The 22240-nt window shown below is 28.2% G+C and overlaps 1 protein-coding gene and 2 non-coding genes across 3 annotated transcripts; all 3 read left to right on the top strand.

Moving 5' to 3' along the window:
- The first annotated feature begins 2709 nt into the window (after positions 1-2709).
- Positions 2710-5962, top strand: LOC114424235 (basic leucine zipper 6-like). The gene is made up of 6 exons (XM_028391083.1): positions 2710-2769; positions 3272-3349; positions 3443-3708; positions 5206-5296; positions 5380-5506; positions 5817-5962. Exons 1-6 carry the CDS (start codon positions 2710-2712, stop codon positions 5960-5962), a joined length of 768 nt encoding a protein of 255 aa, XP_028246884.1.
- Positions 5963-17230: 11268 nt separating this feature from the next.
- TRNAL-CAA lies at positions 17231-17314 on the top strand. The gene has a single exon. It is a non-coding gene; the product is annotated as a tRNA-Leu (tRNA).
- Positions 17315-19573: 2259 nt separating this feature from the next.
- On the top strand, positions 19574-19657 carry TRNAL-CAA. Its single transcript has one exon. It is a non-coding gene; the product is annotated as a tRNA-Leu (tRNA).
- The last annotated feature ends 2583 nt before the right edge of the window (positions 19658-22240 follow it).

The raw sequence follows: 22240 nt of genomic DNA, 5'->3' as shown, positions 1-22240 counted from the left end.
ACTTTTTCTTCCTCCTTTTCTAAGCTTGGGTTACAAATATTGTGGTGTGTATTATGGTGTAGTTAGCATCTCCTGTGCCTTGAATTACTTATTTGCTACCTATTATAATAACTATTGTTTTATAAATCAGTACTGAAAATCGCGGAATAGCCATCGAAAATATCAACCGCAAAATATTAGTGACAAACAACTGATTTAGCCACTTTTTAAATAGTTATTAAGAAAAGTCAATCATTGTACTATACAAGAGGCTAGAAATAGGTTGTTGGACTTGTATTATGTTATTCCCACACCTTTTATATCTAAGCTCACCCACCACTTTTAAAAAGTTTGCAGAATTCATAAATTATCATAACCTATTCCCTCCCCCTCTCCTAAACACCCATTCCCTCAGTTCTATATCACACTCAGCTCATTCACTCCCTTCTCTATTCCTTTGGAAGATCCTTACACCCACCGCACATTGTTGCACCTTCTTCCTTCCCCTGCTTTCATCATTTGAGTGCTTCACCAATGAACTCGTCAATTATTTTTATTTTGTGTTTTCGATGGAATGGGAATACATTTCTATTATGCGTCATGCACAAATATATATTTCCATTGTATATCAAATTTTGATTGCATTGTTGTAAAGTGTGAGCCACCGTCTATTCACGCAACAGTTTATCACACACTGCCTCATGTAAATAGGACACAGTTGTGCAAAAAAGTTGAAAGGAACATCCTATCACTTATATTCAATTTTAAACTTTTCTTTGTAGTTTCTATTAGCTATATAGTTATTGCTTTTGTGAATTGAGAATTGACCTTTGATCATTTAAAACAATACTTTGTTACTTAATTTTATTATTCCTCACTCACGATCCATTAAATTTATAGTGGTCTCATTATTACTTCTATTGATGTGTAATTTCTTAAATGCTTGACATACTTGAAAACTTATTGTATACATCCAAAAAGATATTTATTTTTTATTCATTTGACACGTCAATATTTATCATATCATCTAAAAAGTGAAATATTCACATTTTTATACATTTAACACGTCAATAGTTATCAAATTTATTAGACATATTTTTTTATCATTGTTAGAAAAAAATATTAATTAACTTATTTTCTTTTGGAAAATATAAAAGAGCAGTGCAAATCAAGACTTTTTTAGATGGACTAATATCAAAATATTTATTAGCATGATTGAAAAATATATCACTTATCCCTATTTTATTTATATAACAATAATGCAATATACATGAAACTTAGGTTAATAGTTGTAAATGAAGATTTGTTCTATGCTGAACAGATTAATATGATTAAATTAGTTAAGCAATGAAATAGGATAAATAGTTATTTTTGTTTTTGAATATGTAGAGTGCTAATAAATTCACATCTGAGAGTGAAAAAAGTACATAATTTATATATCCGTTAATTTTTGTCCGTTATCGTTAATGAAAGAGTCTACATGACATAGAAATTTCACAAAAATGATTGTCGACATGATTGTTGAATAGATTAAACCAAAATGTCAGTAAATATTCATTGGACCAAAATGTTAATAAATTTTCATTGGAATAATTTATCAGATCTCAAATTTCGTTTCATTTAAGGGTAAAATATAATTTAATCTTGATTTTCCTATCTTTTTTTTTATTATTGCAAGCATAACATTACAATAAACACTTTTAAAAAATAGGAAAACAAACATGATAATAAGTATAATATTGATTAATAAGCATAATGTCTCTGTTGCTCTGGAATTTCTAATGTAATATTATGCTTATTATTATTATGTTTGTTCTAACTTATGTCTGCTTTCTTATTTTTTTAAGTGTTTATTGTAATATCATACTTGTAATAATAAAAAAGGAGATGAAGACTAAATTATATTTTATCTTTAAATGAAACAAAAATTTGCAATCTAACAAATTAATTCAATGAAACTAACTGACATTTTAATCCAATTTATTTAGTAATCATGTTCACAATTATTTTTGTCATTTTTATTCATACGTGTCACGTATACTTTTTCATTAATGATAATGGACGGAGGTTAACGAATAAAAAAATTTGTCATATTTTTTCACTTTTGAGGGATAAAATTATTAGTATTTTATACATTTAAAAACAAAAATAACTATTTACACTAAAATATTTTTTATGTGTGAAAACAAGGTATTCTTATTGTCAATAGTCATGAGATTAATCTCTAGAGATTTAAAAATCATCAAAGTGAGTTTTACTTCTCTTTTATAAAGTTTTTTTCATATGCTTAACAAACTCAATTATTTATTAATTGTACTCAATTTATTGGTAAAGTGAAAAGTTTCAATGTGGAGTTAATTCAAGATATTATGGGAAAAAATATTTATTATTATCTTCCTGAGATTTTTTTTAAAAAAATGCAATTTTTTAAAAAATAAATCAGTTACCAAACATTCATACAGTTGTTAATTTAGAGAATATTTTCTTTTGCTTAAATTTCTTTCTCTATAATACCTTTAATTTAATGGAATAAATTAGGGTATTAGTCCCTGAATATACATGTTCATTTATGCAAAATATATCTAATTAGTTAAAGAAAGCAAGTTAATATTTCCTTATAAAGCGACTTACCTAACAAAAGTAAACCATATATACATGCATGTATTCAATTGGTTAACAGAACACTGATGAAGAATCCTAACAAAACACTGATGAGGACTCCATATGCATATGACAACACAGCATGCCTTGAATCTTTCTGGATTTGGTTTAAATGAGGACTTCATACATGTAATATGTGAACATACCCTGGTTTGGATTTTTGAATTATTAAATTCAATCAAAATAAAGGCATCATACTTTTTTTAATTATTAATTTCAGTGTCTGAGTTTGAGTTGGGATAAGCACACCAGCAAAGAATGTCAACTAATTAATTATGGTATAAGTATTTTTTAGCAAATTAGCATGCTAGCAATTCATTCGTAACAAACAAATTAACAACTTTTTCAAAAATATTATACATGAATAATTTAGTATTTGAGTTGTTATTCTTCAGTAACATATTTTCTTCATAAAATTAATGTAGGGATTTTTTTCTTTAAGAAAGATACATTTAATTAATATGCATTTTTTGTAGCCAGGCATTTGTTTATAAAGATATCACTACTAGTCTGAAAAAAGCAAAGAAACAATCATTTTTCTAATGTAAGAAAACATTCATTTTTTTCTGTAGATGTGAATGTGAAAATCTTGGCTAATTTTTTTCTTTTTTTGCTTTGTCTTGTCTTGCAGTCAGACAACAGAATTGTGAGAATGGGAGAAGCTGCAAAGAAGATCTGTCTGGCCTCACTGAAAGATCAATCATGCCATGTAAAATCCAATCTACTAATTAAACCTTTCTCTTTTAATTAATTTATGTCTCCAACTAAGTTGTTTAGAGGTGTTAATTGGTTCATCATTCAGGTGTTTGGTAATGCTAAGGGGAGAACCAAACTTGACTTGGATCTCAAGCTTGGCATTTCTAACATTTATTCTTCACAAGCAAGAGACAACCATTACAATAACCATACTTTTAATCAAGTTGAGAAGAATTTCATCCATGGTAGTTCTTCAACTCATGATGCTGGTGTCAATTTCAACACTAATCAAACTTATGAAGGACAAGCAAGTAAACCGGGCTTGAATTTCAACATGGCCACAAAAATGGAGGATCCAAAAAGGCTAAGGAGGTATATGTGTTATTACTTTTTTAGACTTAAATATGCTTATTGTTTATGAAAACATGATTTTTTTTTTAATTTCTACTCAATTTTTGATTCAGTTACATTTCTTTTTAGGATCAGGAAAAAAAGAAAGACACTCCGTACCTTTTTTTTTTAAGACAGTTCATACCTTTCTATCATACCACCTTCGATCCTTTTCATAAGAGATAAATTTTTATGTATTTTATACTAAAATTTATCTCTTATAAAATGGACTAGAGGAAGTACCTCTCTACACTTTTTTTAAAAAGCAAAAAGAGAGAGAGAGAAGATGTTAAATAGAAAATGTGGAAGAAAGATTAGTTTTTTTTTTTACAGAGTAAGCCAGATTAGTTATGACATATAGGGAATATGAAATCAGTTTTTCAGTCCTAAAACTGAAATCTTTAGTTGACCAGTGATATCAGTTATCACAGACAGTTGAGGAGTAATGATGTTTAAAAAAAAAGTGAAGCTGAAAAAAGTTTGTCATTTTATATTACTAGAGAGAAAACAGGCATCATTGTGCCTTCTTTTATTCTTTTTTAGTAAATAAAAAATGACTGAGATGTAAATAAATATTATGGTTGAGAAATTTTTATAGTAAGTGTTGTGATGATTAAGAAAATTTTATAGCACTTACAAGATAAATAGGTCTAAAAAAAGTAGAAACTAGACATGACTATTCCCTTTATTATATATGTCTAGATGTATAGATTATGCAGTAAAAAAAAAAATGTCTAGATTATAGATTAATGTCTGATTTGTTGTCTCAGGAATATTTTCTCAATGTTAGTCTCTCTCATTTTTTATTTATAGAATCAAATCCTTCAGTCACTTTTTATTTCCCTAAAATTCTTAATTAAATTCTTATCATTTTTTACTCAAATAATTAAATATTTCAGATTGATTTTAACCTCGGAAGTTTGGTGGAATTTAAAAGGTTTTATAACATGTGAGTTTAAGGTTTTGAAAATGAAAAAAAAAAGTTTGAAATATAACATTTTTTAGGGGCTTGAAATATAACATTTTGATTGATGGGTTTTAAATAGAAAATTATTTTAAATATTTCATTGGATTCATTCCATAAAGATTTTGAGAGAAAAAAAGAATTTAAATGTTTTAAATGAAAAAGTGATGGAAATTAAGAACTAATTTTGATAACTAAGAAAACTAAAGAACTCAATTGCATATTAAGCGTTGATATATAGACAAAAAAAATTGCAACCAAGTCTCTTTTCTAGTTTTTTCTTACATTTAATTAAAGAAAAACAATATGGTGTTTTTTTAATAGAAACAGTATGGTGTTGATCCATCACAGATACTAAAAAAACATGATATTTGTAACTTTTAAATATTTAAACTAAATAAAAAATTTATTATATTTACAAGACTGTGAAACATATTTAAGCTTTAATTAATGTATATCTTTTATGCTAAATTAAAATTTTCTGGGTCAAATCGCTTATATTCTCTTGTGTGCAGGATCATGGCAAATCGTGTTTCTTCAAAGAGATACAGATTGAAGAAGTTGGACCGCATGGACCAATTGGAAAAACAGATAAAAGTTATCCGGGCACGTTGTTTTTCTCTCTAAATAAATGTATCCAACAATTTCTAAATGTGCCTAACATTTTTTTACCTTATTCTTATATACAGCAACATATCTCCAACTTTCGTCGTCAAATTAGAGAGGCTAAAAAGAAGCAACAATTGTTGCGGATGGAGCAGCATCATTTGAAATTCAGAATTGCAACTTTTCACGATGAAAAAATAGTTAGAGAAGGTTACCTTCATTTTCCCATTGTATGTGTTTTGAGTAAAGATGTTGATAAAATTACGTGACAAAGAGTAAAAACAAAGTCGGGCTGAGCCAGCCCAATTTTTAAATGGGCCATTATTTTTTTATCTAGTCTAATCCATTGGACTAGGACAAATAAGCCTAATAGTTTTCAAGTTTGACCCAAGGGATCAGGATAAATTAGACTGGTTTTTTTTGGATCATTGGTTCAAACCATTTTTAATAGCTCTAGTGTTGTATTTGTGGATTTATGTTGTTTATATCCCTATAAAGCTCAAACTTGTTCTATTTTCAGCTGAAATTGGAAAGAACAGGGAAGAAGTGAAGAGGTTGAGAGAACTCCACATTAACCAATTGCAAGCCAGTGCACAACCTACAATGCCTAATTCAAATGATGGTCATACAGTTGAGGAACAACTCGATCTCAACCTAGGCCTCTAGCTTGGGACAAAAAGGGTTTACAGACATTCAAATCAAGGTTAGAGATATATCATATAGTTAAACTGGAATTTTATTATATAAGTACATGAAAATCAAGAATTAAGTTTAATGAAGTTTCTAATGATATTGTTGAACTAGTTTGATTAGAGGAGGGATCAACTTACGCTAAAATAACATCTTCATCATTTATTTTCTTATAATTTAATGATTATAATAAATTATTAATCTTATTTGTTAGATTCTAAGAAAGTGATGAGGATGAAAAATAACTCTAAAAGAATTACTTATTAATAGTACTCAAAGACCTATGTTCACAACAAGTTGAAATGAATTATATGTTATGCATAATTCATATTTATATATTTTTTAAAATTAAAATAATATTTGCCTATCACATTTTTATATTTAATATTTTTTCTATTTCTCTTTTATTCCATCAATTCTCTTATGCCACACCTCCTTCCCTTGTTTTCCTATGTCTTTCTTAATTTATTGTATAAAAAAACATCTCTATTTTTTGTGACATGCCCCCTAATTATTGGTCCTTTATTGTATCGACTTTGAACAGCTTTAATCGCGTTCGGGTTTACTCAAAGTTGAACTAGAGACTTGAAGTTTGAGCAAGTGTGTGGGATCATGCCAATAACTACCGGCTATAGTGCAATTTTCTCTCTCTCTTTATGCATCTTTTTCAATTTTTCGATTAGCATCTTTGGAGCATCATCTTGATGGTTTGAGTATTTTAAATTTTTTGATATGCATCTTTGGAACATTATCTTTTGTTAAGGTTTAAGTGACTTTTAAGTAAGAGAGACAAAAAAATGCTTAAATTAAGTAGTTAGTATATTTTGGTTTCCATTCAAGCTTAAAGTAACCATGTGTGTCGTAGTGGTTTAATGGTTGCTCCCATGAAATAAAGGCCACGTAAAATACCACTTTTAGTATTCAAGCTAGAAAATCTAAAAATGATTATTAAAAAAAAAAATCTAAAAGGGCTGTGTGTTAGCTAGGCTTAACATGTAAGTGACCGTGGTATCAAAATAGGCTCGGGTTATAGCAGATTCATATGGTTCAAATGAAAATTGATAATATAATTGTTTGAGTTGCTTATTCTACCGAAAATATTAGAGAATTGATGCGATTAATTTAGTGTGGTTTGACTTGTTTTTCTAGTGAATTGTTGATCTAATAGGTCGAAAAGATGCAATTAACCTAATGATTTGATAAGTTTTTGAGAAAATCAGTTTTAAATATTTTAGTTTTTAAGGTATATTATGAATTTCACTATGTATTTTTTTAAAAAAAATTAAGCATTGTTAGTATAAATTCTTTTACACTATAACAATAAAGTAGAATCATCATGCAGTTGTAATATTTTTTTATATTAACTCATTTGTTCAATTACTAACTCAATAACTTATTACTCAAACCAAGTTAATTAGGGATTGAAGAAGAATAAAACCACTTAAGGGAGAATGAGAAAGAAACCAAAACCCAAAGTAAAATGTTTTAGACTTTCTAAATAAATAGACAATTTCAATTACACGCATGGAGGGACTGCGGAGCCAGCAGTTGAAGCGGCGGTCGAGGAGTCAGACGTTGGGGGAGGGGACGTCGTGGGTGGAGCCGCAGAGGAAGTAGATGGTGGGGTCGAGGACGACGTAGGTGGAGTCGACGGCGGGGGAAGGGGAGTGAGGAGGGGGTTATTAGGGTTTGTACGGTGTGAAGCATTTGAAGAAAAGAAGAGTCGCGTAAGCTGAGAGTGAGGTAGAGGAGGGGTTAGGTGGAGTGGAAAGAGAAATGATATTTTAAAATAATAAAAAATATTCTAAAATGATTTTTACAAAATCGTCTTAGAATAAAAGTTTTTTAAGACAATTTTCATAAATCCGTCGTAAAACTTTGGTATTTATTTATGAAAATGTTACCGTGTTCTTTCTAAATCAACCAACGTAAAATTAATGTCGTAAAAAATTATTTTTGTAGTAGTATCAACTGATCAAGAGTATAAATAGATTGTACTTAAAAAATTTCAAAATTATCCTAACCTTCCCCCTCCTCCACCCCTAAACACCCCTTCCCTTAGTTCTCTATCCCACTCATTCACTCCCTTCTCTAAACATCCTCAATTATTCTCACTTCCTTTGACAGCTCCTTTTTTATATGAGTATTAATTAATAGATATAACAATAATGATGATATTTGTATGACCTTTTTTTTATCAATTTTTATTATCTTTTTTAATTATGTTTTGTGTATTATTATAACTATCATTTATCTATTTATATATCTAAGTATTAAAATTAATTATTATTAAGATTATATTAAATATATTTGTTATAAAATTTAATCACGGTTAGTTATTATTATATTTAATGAATTCGTTCTTCATTTTTACTGAGATTAATATTATTGTCTATTTAAATGTTATTGTATCCGAGACCAATTTTTTTTTTCAAACCTTGAAATAAAAAAAAGTATGAATTATAAATTAATGTATGTTTTTCTTATATCATTTGAATAAAAATTAATTTTAATTTTATGTAAAGACTAATAAATAATTTTATAAAATTCATTTTTTATTAAATATTTATTTGTTAGAAGTTAAGTATTTAAGTAATTAATTAAGGTAGTGATTGATCATTAATTTACACTTAGACATATTTAAGATGGCATTTTTAAAAATTGGTGTGGATCACATATTTTTATATTATACTTTTATTTAAATATTTTATGTGTTTTATCTCAACTCATTTTTTCACATATCTTTCATTCCTTCAAACCAAATTCATTCTAAAAAAAACTCTAACAGACCCCTTTCATGATTTTCTGGATCCGTCCCTGCTAATACTGACTAACAAAATGAGTCACTCTCTTCTTTTTTGACTAAAATAAAAATAAAAATAAACACTATGCTCAAATGAACATGGAATTAATTAACAATTACAACTATAAATCTTTTTTGATAACCACCCTAGCCGCTAATAATAACTGTCCCAACTTACGACTCCACATAAATGAACCCAAATATGTGACAATCCCCCACCTCTTCTATTATATATATGGGCACCATTAGTTAGGACTTAGGAGAAGATCATTTCCATGCATCTAGACCTAGTAACGATCTTAGTAGGTGAAACTATGTAAAGAAAATAGATAATTACTTTTTTAATCTGGTTGTTATAAAGTTTATAAAAATAAGATAGATTTCTTTTAAATATAGATAAATATTTTTTAATCTAGTTTTTATATCGGGAGTTGATGAATATGAAGACATTTATTGCCACATGTCCTTTATTATTGTTTTTCCATATTTAACTCAGAATTTATTTATTTATTTATTGTAAGTTTTTAGTTGTATTTGTTAGTTTATAAGGGATATGGTTCATCTTTCATCTCATGGAATTGGTACTTAACAATCCACATCATGATATAGGAAAATTCATGTTATTCATATTGTTCCATATCCTTTAAGAATTTTTTTGGATGTTCGTAACCATCAAATTAAGGATTCAACTTAATTCAATTTGATCGATTTAGTTTGATCTTTTTTATAATTTTTTTAAGACTCAATTCAACCCAATTCATTCATGAATGATTTAGTTTGGTTCAGATCAACAAGTTATCCATTTAAATTTGATCTTTTTTTTCTTCTTAAAACTACTACTTTATATCATGATGCATTCAAATATTCAATACAATAGCAAATGTCCCCAAGTAGTAAAATTAATTCATTTAATACTATCAATATAATATTCTAAAATAAACTAATACAAATTAAAACAAAATATTTTTCAACAAAATTTACAATAATAATCTGAATCATGATTATTTCCTATAAATTCATTTCTTACAATAAGTTTTGTTGCAATCAGATTTGTTATAACCAAATTTGTCAAAACAAATTAACAAAATATGATCCATTAATATTATAAAGATGGTAGGAAAAAAAATAATATGAAAAAAGTTAAAACAAATAACAATGTACATGAAAGTAATATTTTAAAAGTTCTAACACTAGTGGTCTTAACACCGTCTTTCTCACATTTGGAGTCCCAATATTAACCGTATTTAATGTCAAACCAAATAACTTTAAAAATAATGTGAAAAAAAGTTAAAACAAATAACAACTTACATGAAAGTAATACTTTAAAAATTCTAACACTAGTGATCTTAACACCGTCGTTCTAACATTTAGAGTTCCAATATTGATCGTATTTAATGTTAAACTAAATAACTTTTAAAAAAATTATCGATTTTGATCGGTTTTGTTTGGTTTTAATCGAATATATAAATTCAAACACATGATTCAACTCTTACATGAACTATTTTGATCAATTCAGTTCAATTTTAACCCCAAATACATAGATGACTCAACACAAACTTTGAATAAATTTGAATTAATTCAAATTCACAGGTAACATATACCCGTGAATACCCCTAATTTTTTAGAGTTAGGGATAAGGCATGGGGTGATATTATGAACAAGTTTGTTAAACTTGAGAGTTTATATAACATTATGGAGCCTCGACTAACTTGACTTCTAGAATTAACTTATAAACTCTTAAGATTTTATCTAATATAATTATAAAAAAATATTAAAAATCTATTAATTATAGAAATTATATCATACAAAGATTCAATCATAATTATATCATTTCATACACACATAACACATCATATTTTATAATTTATATCACAATTAATATCAGACAAAAATAATATCATAATTTTTTTCCAAAAAAAAGAGGAGATTAATCATAATTTGCAGTCAGTACTCACATAACACAATACAGATTATATCTTAGCGCATTTCTGGATTTTAAAACCAAATTATATCACACGCACAGAAAAGTGAAAAGAAGGGAGCTTAATGGAGTAACATACGTGCTCAATGGATGGATGAGTTGAATGGGCCGAAATAAGCTTTATTGATCATGTGAGGCAAGAAAGCGAAGAACAGAAAATGTTGGCTCCTGATTTCTCCACTAAGTGGCAGGGAATGTGCAAGAGGGGACCCAAGGAAGATGTTGAAAACACACTGCAGAATAAAAAAGATTTATTTTATATCTAAATTATATTTAAATAGATGATATATTAAATGTGTACCTATTAATATGATGTTTTTTTAATAGAAACAGTATGGTGTTGATCCATCACAGATACTAAAAAAACATGATATTTGTAACTTTTAAATATTTAAACTAAATAAAAAAAATTATTATATTTAGAAGACTGTGAAACATATTTAAGCTTTGATTGTATATCTTTTATGCTAAATTAAAATTTTCTGGGTCAAATCACTTATATTCTCTTGTGTGCAGATCATGGCAAAACGTGTTTCTTCAAAGAGATACCGATTGAAGAAGTTGGACCGCATGGACCAATTGGAAAAGCAGATAAAAGTTATCCGGGCATGTTGTTTTTCTCTGTAAATAAATGTATCCAGCAGTTTTTAAATGTACCTTACTTATTTTGACGTTCTTCTTATATACAACAAGAGATCTCCAACTTTCGTCGTCAAATTGGAGAGGCTAAAAAGAAACAACAATTGTTGCGGATTGAGCAGCATCATTTGAAATTCAGAATTGTAACTTTTCACCATGAAACAATAGTTAGAGAAGGTTACCTTCCTTTCCCCATTATATGTGTTTTGGGTAAAGATGGTGATAAAATTACGGGACAAAGAGTAAAAACAAAAGTCGGACTGAGCCAGCCCAATTTTCAAATGGGCCAGTATTTTTTTTTACCTAGTCTAATCCATTGGACTAGGACAAATAAGTCTATAGTTTTCAAGTTTGACTCATCGGATCAGGTCAAATTAAACCGGTATCTTTTGGATTGTTGGTTCAAACCATTTTTAATATTTCAAGAATCCAATGTAATTTTTTTTTTTTAAGAATACAAAACAAATTTTGATCATCTATTAAGTGTCTCAAACATATTTAAGCATGAAAAAAAATTATAAATTTAAAAAGTCACGATACCATGTTAACTTTTTGGGTCTATTTATTTAAAAAAAAACTCCTTGGATTAATGTTGTATTATAAATTTGAGTCTATAGTATTCAACAATAACATTTTGTTTTTACCATTAATTAAGCTACTAATTTGCTTTATTTATTTCTCAATATTCCAATTTGTCTAAAAACCTAATAACCTTATTAAATTTATTTAAATTTAAATTTTGGTACACTATCAAAAAATTGAAAATATCTATTTATAACGGTAAATAAAATTCAGTTCATTTCAATTTAAAAAGATAAAAATAAATAAAATGAAATGCAAATTTAGTTAATAATATATCGGTATTGATTTTACTCTTGATAGCTTAATACATACACATCCCAATTTTTTTTATTTCGGCTATTCTAACTCACTCAAACTCTTTTAATAAATATTTATAAATTAAAATTTCTTTATATCTTTACGTAACTATTGTCAATTTTCTGGCAATTTTGTAAAAATGGGTGCTATTTATTTCTCTTTATCTAAATCCTAAAATAAGTTAAATATAATGTGAGTTTAAATAAATCCTAAGATAAAATATCTACACTTTAATAATTGAACTTCATCAATAATCCTATAGAAAATTTATTTGTTTTGTTTGTGACAATGTAAATGCGGTGCTCAGTGTTTCCTTAAATTGCTGTAAATTACAAGGGAGTAATGATTTTAGCAGTAAATAGATTCATACAATGACACAAAAATCTAACATATTTGCATGCTGACTCAAAGTCAACTTCCACTGCCATATTTTTTTTTTACCAAAAATTTACCTTAGACAAAATATATAAAGATGAAATTCAAATTTTCATTTATTTTAAAAATGAGTATTTACTAAGATTTTATTATCTAAATATTTTTTATCACAAAAATTCACACGGACAAATTTTTTCTCAAATTTTCAAGGAATTTTTGAAATAAAATTATAAATTGAAAAGATGGTAAAACTAATCATATTAATTCTTTGGGTTTATATCGCATTATATTATGTTATAAAGTTGAGTCTTCTTTTATATATGATAATTTGATGATAAGTCTCTCAAACTGTTTTAATAATGATTTGGGCGCGCAGTTTAACTAAGACAAAAAAATCTATCATAAGGATTACAATGAATCAATCCTTAAGTAACAAACTAACTAACTTTTTTGGCGGTAATTTTGAAAAGTTTGATGCTATCTTTTACCCTCTATACAAGGGAAATAGCCCTAACTCACTCAGCATTCAGTAATCACTGATAGAAATCAGAGAGAAAAAAGAAAGAAAAGAATGTCTGATTATTACTTTGATGAGGAGGAGATACAAGAGTTGCTGAAGGAGAATGATGCGCCAGTCTTTGATGACTTCTTTAACGATTTTGCCGCTCAAGATTCGTCCCCTCCAGCGGATGAGATTCTTCCCGCCGATGAGGTTCTTGATCCTCTTCTTGTTCCTACTTCTCATATGGTTCATACTTCTGCTCCGGATCCTGCTCCTCACATGGTTCCATCTGAGGAGACATTGCGGAGCAGCCACCCGCACCACTTGCTGCGGCAGAATATGGAGTCCAATCATGTCATGTTGTCCGGTGACTCATCCCATCACAAGAAATACGAACATTGGACAATAGAAGAACATAAGTCATTTCTCTTTGGGCTTGAGATCAAGAAAGAGAAACGATGGAAACAGATTTCAGAGAAATATGTTCCATCAAAAACTGCATGGCAAGTTGCCAGTCATGCTCAAAAATACTTCAAACGCAAGAATACCCCAATGAAAGAGAGGAAGAGAAGAAGCATTCATGACACAATTTTAGAAGACATTGATATAATCCGCATTGATCAACAAAATTTGGTTCCACCAACTTCAAATTTTATAGTGCAGCCACATGCTCCCTGCACTAATTGGGTTCCATCAACTCCAAATTTTATGGTGCAGCCACATGCTGCCCGTACCCACCAACATAATTGGGTTCCTCCTCCTCCTCCTCCAAATTTTTCTGTGCAACCACGTGCTCCTCGTGTTGATCAAGATAATTGGGTTTCACCTCCTTCAAATCTTGCAGTGCAATCACGTACTGGCCATATTGATCAATATACTTGGGTTCCACCTCCTCCAAATTTAGCAGTGCAGCCACCTACTCCTCATGTTGATCAACATAACTGGGTTCCATCACCTCCAAATTTTGCACCACATACTTCCCTTGTTGATCAAGATAACTGGGTTCCAACTCCTTCAGATTTTGCAGTGCAGTCACATACTCGCCATATTGATCAACATAATTGGGTTCCACCTCCCCCAAATTTTGCAGTGCAGCCACATGAAATGCAACGAGCACAACATATGCAGCAGTTCAACTTACATAGTTCATCTCCTCAAATGGATGAATATAGAAATTTTAATAGTGGCCATCCCTAGAATGAGTTGGATCTTATTGCACAACAGATCCTTGAATATAAGAAGAACAAGTTCAACCACAAAAACAATGAGGGATCAACTAGATAGATGTTATTTTAATATTGATTATTGAGTTTTGTTTTAGAAGCTTTGTCCAGATATCTATAGGTTGTGTTCTATTGTTTTAGAATATTCTTAGATTATGCATTTATGGATTTTACTTTATTTTATTCTTTCTTTAAATAAAGATTGTGTCAGGTTATAGCTTAAGAATTGTTTAAGCTGCAGAATACGATTACTACGTTGTTGCATTCAGACGTCTATTATTTTAACAATCATGTTAGTGCCCCGTGCTGCTTATAATTTGAAGCCAAGAGACATGACCAAAAGTTTTGATGTCATCAGAATATAAAAGTTAGACATTCTAATTGAAGAATCTAAGTTTAATAAATTTCACAACTCAAGTCTCATACTTTACTATTAGATACAAACAGGTTGTTTGTTCATGCGTTGTTGTGATAAGTGTGTGTATATATGTAGGCTGTAAAACACTTCAGTGATCTGCTATATAAAGTGTCACAAGTCAATTCCTTGAGAGACTTGTAATGTCAGCAAATTCCAATATTGTGAGTGGATCCTTTGTTGGTTTCCCTAGTCTACGCAAAACATCTCCGTAGCATATTAGTCTTTTCACTCAATTGATGATATTATTGCATTGCTTATTTGAATCAAATACCTGTATCTTTGTGAATTTTTTTCACTTTTGTCTAAACAAATTCATGTTCATACAATGGCTGTTATTGGAAATGGCTATTTGCAGATTTGTGTAGTGGCTGCCAAGCATATCATAAGTGAGATGATGATACATTTGTCAAGAGTAAATTCTATTAGAAATATGAATTACCACCATAGGCCACTTCGTGGAAAATGGGCAGTAACATGAGGTATAATGTTTCGCTTAGTTTTGCTTTCATGTTGTTTTATTTCTAACTATGTTGAACAAATATAGCTAGGTTACTACATTATCATGTGAATTATGGCTTAAACACGGTTGCTTTTGCTAATTGTTTTTTGTAGTGCACAGTAGCAAATTGTTATGATATGCAGCATGTGTGTAATTCATGTTAGTCACAAAACTACAGCTCCTTTAAACAACTGGAACATAGAGAAACTTGCTGCATAATGCTTTTTGACATTGATTGAGTTTGCTGACTCTAAGAAAGATGATTACCCTGGTTACAACAATAAGAGATTGAGGTTGTTGTTGATTCTAGATTACCAACTTCAGTTCGTCTCAATTATTATCCACAAACATGTCACTTTCTAAAAATGAAAAAAGAAGTAGGAGAGATCATGGATCAAGTTATCACTTGGTACTAGGAAAGAAGGCTATCAGGTCTATGGTGGCAGATCAAATTGTTTTCAAGAAGAACTTGCTAGAACAAGAGCTCATAGATCAAGTTATCCTTTGGATGAAGGTCACACTTTGAGAGGCACATTGCTGAAATGGTCAACATCAACTAATGCTGGATATCCTAGGAGAGATCATGTTAGATCAATAGATAATGTTCACTCATCACTTGGTGCTAGAATTAAAGGATATTTCAGCAATGTCTATGGTGGGAGTTCAAATAATTGGCAAGAAGAACTTGGTAGAACAGCAGCTCAGAGGGCAAGTTATTTTTTGATGGGGTAAGGTCTGACTTTGAGAGGTACATTGCTAAAGTGCCTAGAAGGTTTGTTTAGAATGAGCTTCACCGAATGAATATCTTGATGAAAGAGAGAAGGGTGCTTGTTGAGTCCTGATCATTCATACCTTTGAATGGAAACTAAACTAAAGGAATTTTAATAGCAATGAACACTGATGTTTTGGTTTTGGGCTGTCTTACAGTAATAATTAATCTAATATGCATTGGCATTGTGAATTTTTTTTTTTTACAATCATGGTCATACCTACCGCCATTTCTTATTGGTTGGTTGTGTAAATTCTTTTGCATTTACAAAATACATAAAACTTCTGTGTGTAGCCTGTTTGTTATATTCAATAGCTAGCTGAAGCTGTGAAGCTCTTATAAATTTGTCATCATCAGCATTTATGTTGATATTTTGCTGCATGCTTTTGTTAAATCAATAGAAATGTATCCTTTATTCTGAATTAATTGTTCAAGAAGCTCAAATTTACTAGCCTTTCCCCCTTTTTCCATTTGTAAAATGATAGTACGGGATGATCATTTTTATTCTCACCCTTGTTTAGAAAGAATACGTTTCATGCCCTGCTAATTAGCTTCATTCTATTCAACTGAAAAATTGTTGATAGGGTATCCTTATTTCTTAATTATAGCATTAGGGTGGAAAATGGATTGGGTTGGATTAAATCGTACCTAAGTGACTTGGCCTGTTTTATAATTTTTTAGTTCAAGCTTGCTTGTTACTTGTTATAAACTTATTTTTAGGCCTAAGTCTAGCTTTTATAGAAATCTGTGAGACCCGTCAATCCATTTAAAGGCTTGTTTCGTATTAAAAAAATGTAAAAAAAATATTATTTTAAATAAAATAAAAAAATTTCATTCAAAAATAATAAAACAATTTTGAATCAAAACTTTATATTCTTGTTACCCATTATACTTATACGAATTAAAATATTTCAAACATTAACTAAAATAATTAAAATCGTCATACTATTAAAATAATTTTTATAACTAGCTACCCTTATCATTGTGTGATAGTTCCATCACGTGGGGCAAAGTTCTTTATTATTGACATGCTACTAGTTACCTAACGGGCTTTTGTAACGATGAAGCCCAAAATAGTATAAATAAATAATACTATTAATAACTTCTAATATTATAAACTAGATTAATAGAAACAGATTAACAATTTATCCAACAAGTCAGGATGGCCGAGTGGTCTAAGGCGCCAGACTCAAGTTCTGGTCCTCGTGAGAGGGCGTGGGTTCAAATCCCACTTCTGACATAATTTTTTTATTATTTATAATGCCTCATTAACATAACAATTCACTTTATCAAATATGCTTGGGTGAGTCATTTGTATGCATTGATCTTTATTTTATTTTTTTGGTACTTTGTTCCCTTTAATTTTGAGTTCCCAGATATATTTTAGATACATCAAATTAAACCAACTCAATGGTTAAATATTCAAAAAAAAAATCTCAAAGGTTAAATGGTTAGAAATTTATGAATAAAATAATGAATAATTCTAAATCATCTCGCTACATCATTTTGAGTTCCCAAATATATTTTACATACATAAAATTAAACCAACTAAATGGTTAAATATTAAAAAAAAACCCAAAAGTTAAATTTTTAGAAATTTATTTGAGCACACCAAAATCTATGAATAAATAATGAATAATTTTAAATCTTCTCGTTACACCATCCTACTAATCTTCCTATCGTTTTTAAAATAAATAGTATTGAATACGTTTTATATTCTTAAGACATTAAATGCTATTTATTTCATTTGATAATTTCTTTATAAATTACTAGTAAAATTCATAAGAGGATATAATGATATGTCATTACTCATAATAATAGAAGTTTTTAGCAAATACTAACTGATGTACTTGAAGTATTGGTTAAAAAAACAAAAAAACATAAAGATTTTATTAATAAATATCATTAATGTGATTCTCCTGTAATTTTCAATAAGTTTTCAATGCCTTGACACACCTGTTAGCAAGTTCCAAGTTTTCTTTTCACACAATGAATTTTTTTTATAATAACCATCTTACAAGTCATACAAATAATGGTTTTAAAATTATAATTGGTTCACAATATAAATTTTTTATACCATGTGTATTAAACTCAGAATTTATTATATCATCAGAAAATTATATAGTATTACATATGAAATCAAGATTAAATATGTTAACAATTATTTGAAAGGTAATTAATTCGGCTAATAAAAAACATTTGCAGGTAATTACAAGTTTTACCGAAGAATTTCACAGATAAACTATCTATAGGTAAAAGTTAAAAATATATATTTTTCATAATTTAAAAATAGGATTTATTATCTTGTTGTCCTTAATTTTTTTTAATTTTCTCTTTTAGTCCCTTATTTAAATTTTTATCATTCTTAAACTTTTTCTCCATTATCACCTTTAATACTTGTTGTTAAATAATGCTAACCGGAGACCTAACAATGACACTGGCATTCTAATAATTTTTTGTGTTGTCAAGAGGTCGAAAACAGTATTTTTTTTTATTTTAATTATAGGGATGTTTATTTTACGGATTTTATTATATTCTTAAGAATAATATTTTTAGGAATGTTATTAATATAAATATTATTCCCATAAAAGATGTTTGATGAATATTTCTAATCCATGATAAATGTCTTTAAATTTGTTTTAATTTTAACAAATATTAAATAAATAAATAAATATAGTATAAGAAAAAAAAAGATAATTTTTTTTAAACATTCTCATTGAAATGTAAGATTCTTCCTTCTTTAGATAGAATAAGATGATGAAGAAACATGTGTAATATGAATTCTTAAAAATATAAGATTCTTACCCCTTTACACAGGAATAAGACCATGAAAAAACATGTGTAATATGGATTCCTGAGAATAAATTATATCAAGGGATATTTTTTATTACTTTTTAATAAATATGAGAATATATACTTTCATCTTCATATTTCCATAAATCCAATAAGATTCTATTAGACAAAGTTAAGCATTTAATTCCTTATCGGTTTAAATTCATTGACGACATTTGATAGTTGACGAGAAACTAAAAACATAAAATACCAAAAAAAAAAAATTACAGGTGGCCATGAAAAAAAAGACAATAAAAATATAAGCAAAAACTAAAAGTGGTAATAGGAAAAAACAAATTCAAGGATTTTGATCGGTTATAATTTAAATTATAAACTAAAAGAAAAAAATTAAGGACCAAAAAACATAATAACCCTTCAATATGATATAAAAAAAAAATTAAATTGACAAAAATTTGAAATTAAATTCATTATTTAACCACTTCATCTTTGAGATGGAGCCATTTATACTTTATTTTCTTTGGTAGGATAATTGTCCCTGGACGTAAGGCCTTTACCATTGATGTGATAGTAGCCACCTAATGGGCTTTTGAGAGCAGAATTGTAAATGAAGAAGCCCAAAAGAGAATATAGGTTTTATATGATTTTAACTCCTAATTTTATATATTTAATTACATTAAATAAAATAGATTAAGTACCCTAACAAAAAGTCAGGATGGCCGAGTGGTCTAAGGCGCCAGACTCAAGTTCTGGTCCTCGTGAGAGGGCGTGGGTTCAAATCCCACTTCTGACATTTTTATTTTTAACGTTAATGTTATGCCAAAACTCTTAATTTGAGACATTTGTTTTCATTATTTTCTTTCTTGGGGTATCTTGTTCCCTCCCATTAATTAACTTTAGAGAATAAATAAAATAGGCAAAGAACAATACATTGTATTGAGTTTCTGTAGGCACCTTCCTATTAATCTAATTCAATCCGTGTTATTGTTTGCTTAAATAAGTCAATATATGGGGTTAAAAAAAAGAAGAGAGAGAAGACTTTTAAGTGATTTAAAGTATGCCTATTTTTAACTATTTTTTAAGCCTTAACCTTGCTTTTATTATTTCAATTGTGAAACATTTTATAATTATCCACGAAATATATTATTTCTTTATTATAGCTTTTAGATAATATTACTTCACATAAAGAATATATAAAAATAATCAAAAAAGTTTTACTATAATTTGTTATACTAGTATAAATGAGAAATACCATAAATAATAGTATAATTAAAATAGAAAATAATCTTAATTTGAGTTAAAATGATTCTTACATTATTTAATAATCTTTTATAAAATTACTCGATCATATATTATAAAATTAGGTGATATTGAGTATGTGAATATACTTATATGATATCATTTTTAACTTAATTAATGATCTTGGATTCAAGTAATGAATATGTAAGAATATGTTACTTGTTAAATAATTGAAAGAATAAATTTTTTGTGTGTAATAATTTAATAGAGGATAAGTGTGTTCTATATATAAATATATTATAAATTTAGGTGCCACTCTTCCATTAAATAAGTTTTATGAGTTTTTTTATCCGCATGATTTTCCTAAATTATAATTTTGCTTGTTTTTTAAATTTTATTTCTTTCAAACAATATTAATTAATTTTTATTTCAATTTTAATTTAGTTTGAATTTTAAATCTTAATATACTATATCAATTTAAATTTTCTATTAAATGCATCTTTTCATCAAACTAATTAAACATAGACTTAAGAAATTTCACTCTCTCAAATTTATTTAAAATGTCTTATTTTATTAGAATTTAATATTTGTCGCTCTTGCATTTTTTTTTCAGATAATAATTAAGATATTAAGTATAACTTGATTTTTTATATATATATAACCCGTGGTATGTTGACTAGCTTTAAGTCTTCAACTATAGTTTCCAACCTAAAACTTCTAACCCCGATTTAAGGGAGGAAGACACAATGCAAATTGCATTTGGCCTACCTCGTTGGATTGCATTCTTCTTTCTACTATTTTTGTAAGAAAAGGTCGTTTTCAAAGAATACATATTATTGATTTATTGCTATTAATTACTACTATATTATTTTGCTATTTTTTGAAGACGTAGATTTTTTGCGTGTTCTCTTTTCGTCAACAGTCATGGTACCCATTCATGTTGATAGGGGAATCATGATTGTGAAACAAAAGCATCAGCAAAGCCTTTATTAAGATGGTGAAATAATAATAATAATAATAATAATGTGCACACTTATCATTTATCAATATATAGGAATAAAAATGATAATACGTATTTACATTCAATCCGAATGTAGAAAAACCAAAACCTAGTTAGTACTTATTTACCAACTATCATCATTAAGGTTTTATCTTGATTTGGACAAAACTCGTGCCCGTTAATGTTTTTTTGTTCGTTCGATCAATCAAATATGGATAATTTTTTTTCAAACAACAAATATTAAAATCAACTTAAATCAATAGACAAATTTATAAATAAATAAATTAATGTTATCACACTTTAGACGTAATTTCTTAAAAAAACCTACATTATTTTATAATCAAAATTAGAGTTTTATCTCATTATCCTTTAATACAAAAGCTTTTACTATAGAAATTACTAAAATGAAACTCTCATTCTAAATAGAAAATAAAACACACAACAAAAAAAGAAGAAAAAAACACTAAAAATCTTCTAAATTTTGAGGAAACAACCAAGCAAGTGTATGAAGAGAATTTCTAATGTTATTTATCTCTAATGATTCATCCACTTACTCTAGTGGAGACTGGAGATCGAAATATATAGCCTTATTACCCAAATAGGAGAGATAAAACATGACCATGCACATTCATTCATGAAGTAGGATAAGTCCATTAAAAAACTAAAAAAATCGAAAAAAAAACATAAAGGGTTGTTGATGGCTAAGATGAATGGGAACCAATTCCTATTGATAGTGTGTATGTCACTTGACCATATACATTAAAAAATGTTTACTTTCAATTACTAGGAATGCATGAAAGGTTCCCTCTCCCATTTCCTTCTAGCATACGCCTCTTTTCGGGTTTTTATTTTTTTAGTTTTATTTTATCAACTTACCATATGTTCCCCAATCAATTGTCCTTCTTTCTTATAAGCTAATAAGCTAATGAAAATGAATTTTGGACTTTTCATGAAAGAGAAAACAAATTGAATCTCAAGATTCCATATTTCTCTATCAACGTCAACACCATACTTTGCCTTGTCCTATATTTAATGGAACGTTGATTAAAGAATTAAATTTCCTTCCATTTTTTATGTAGAGTAATCATGCTGAATTGCATCAACTTGGATATAATGGAAAGCAAAGTTAAAAGTTGT

Source organism: Glycine soja, chromosome 8 (assembly GCF_004193775.1).
Source record: "Glycine soja cultivar W05 chromosome 8, ASM419377v2, whole genome shotgun sequence".
Classification (NCBI taxonomy): Eukaryota; Viridiplantae; Streptophyta; class Magnoliopsida; order Fabales; family Fabaceae; genus Glycine; species Glycine soja.
This window is presented reverse-complemented; position numbering and strand designations above follow the sequence as displayed.

What these genes read in the sequence shown, in the direction of transcription:
- LOC114424235 (XM_028391083.1), top strand. Translation starts at nt 2,710, where the DNA reads ATGACAACACAGCATGCCTTGAATCTTTCTGGATTTGGTTTAAATGAG. An exon ending in GATCCAAAAAGGCTAAGGAG is followed by an intron (nt 3,709 to 5,205) that starts GTATATGTGTTA and finishes TCTTGTGTGCAG; the next exon opens with GATCATGGCAAATCGTGTTT. An exon ending in AACAGATAAAAGTTATCCGG is followed by an intron (nt 5,297 to 5,379) that starts GCACGTTGTTTT and finishes TCTTATATACAG; the next exon opens with CAACATATCTCCAACTTTCG.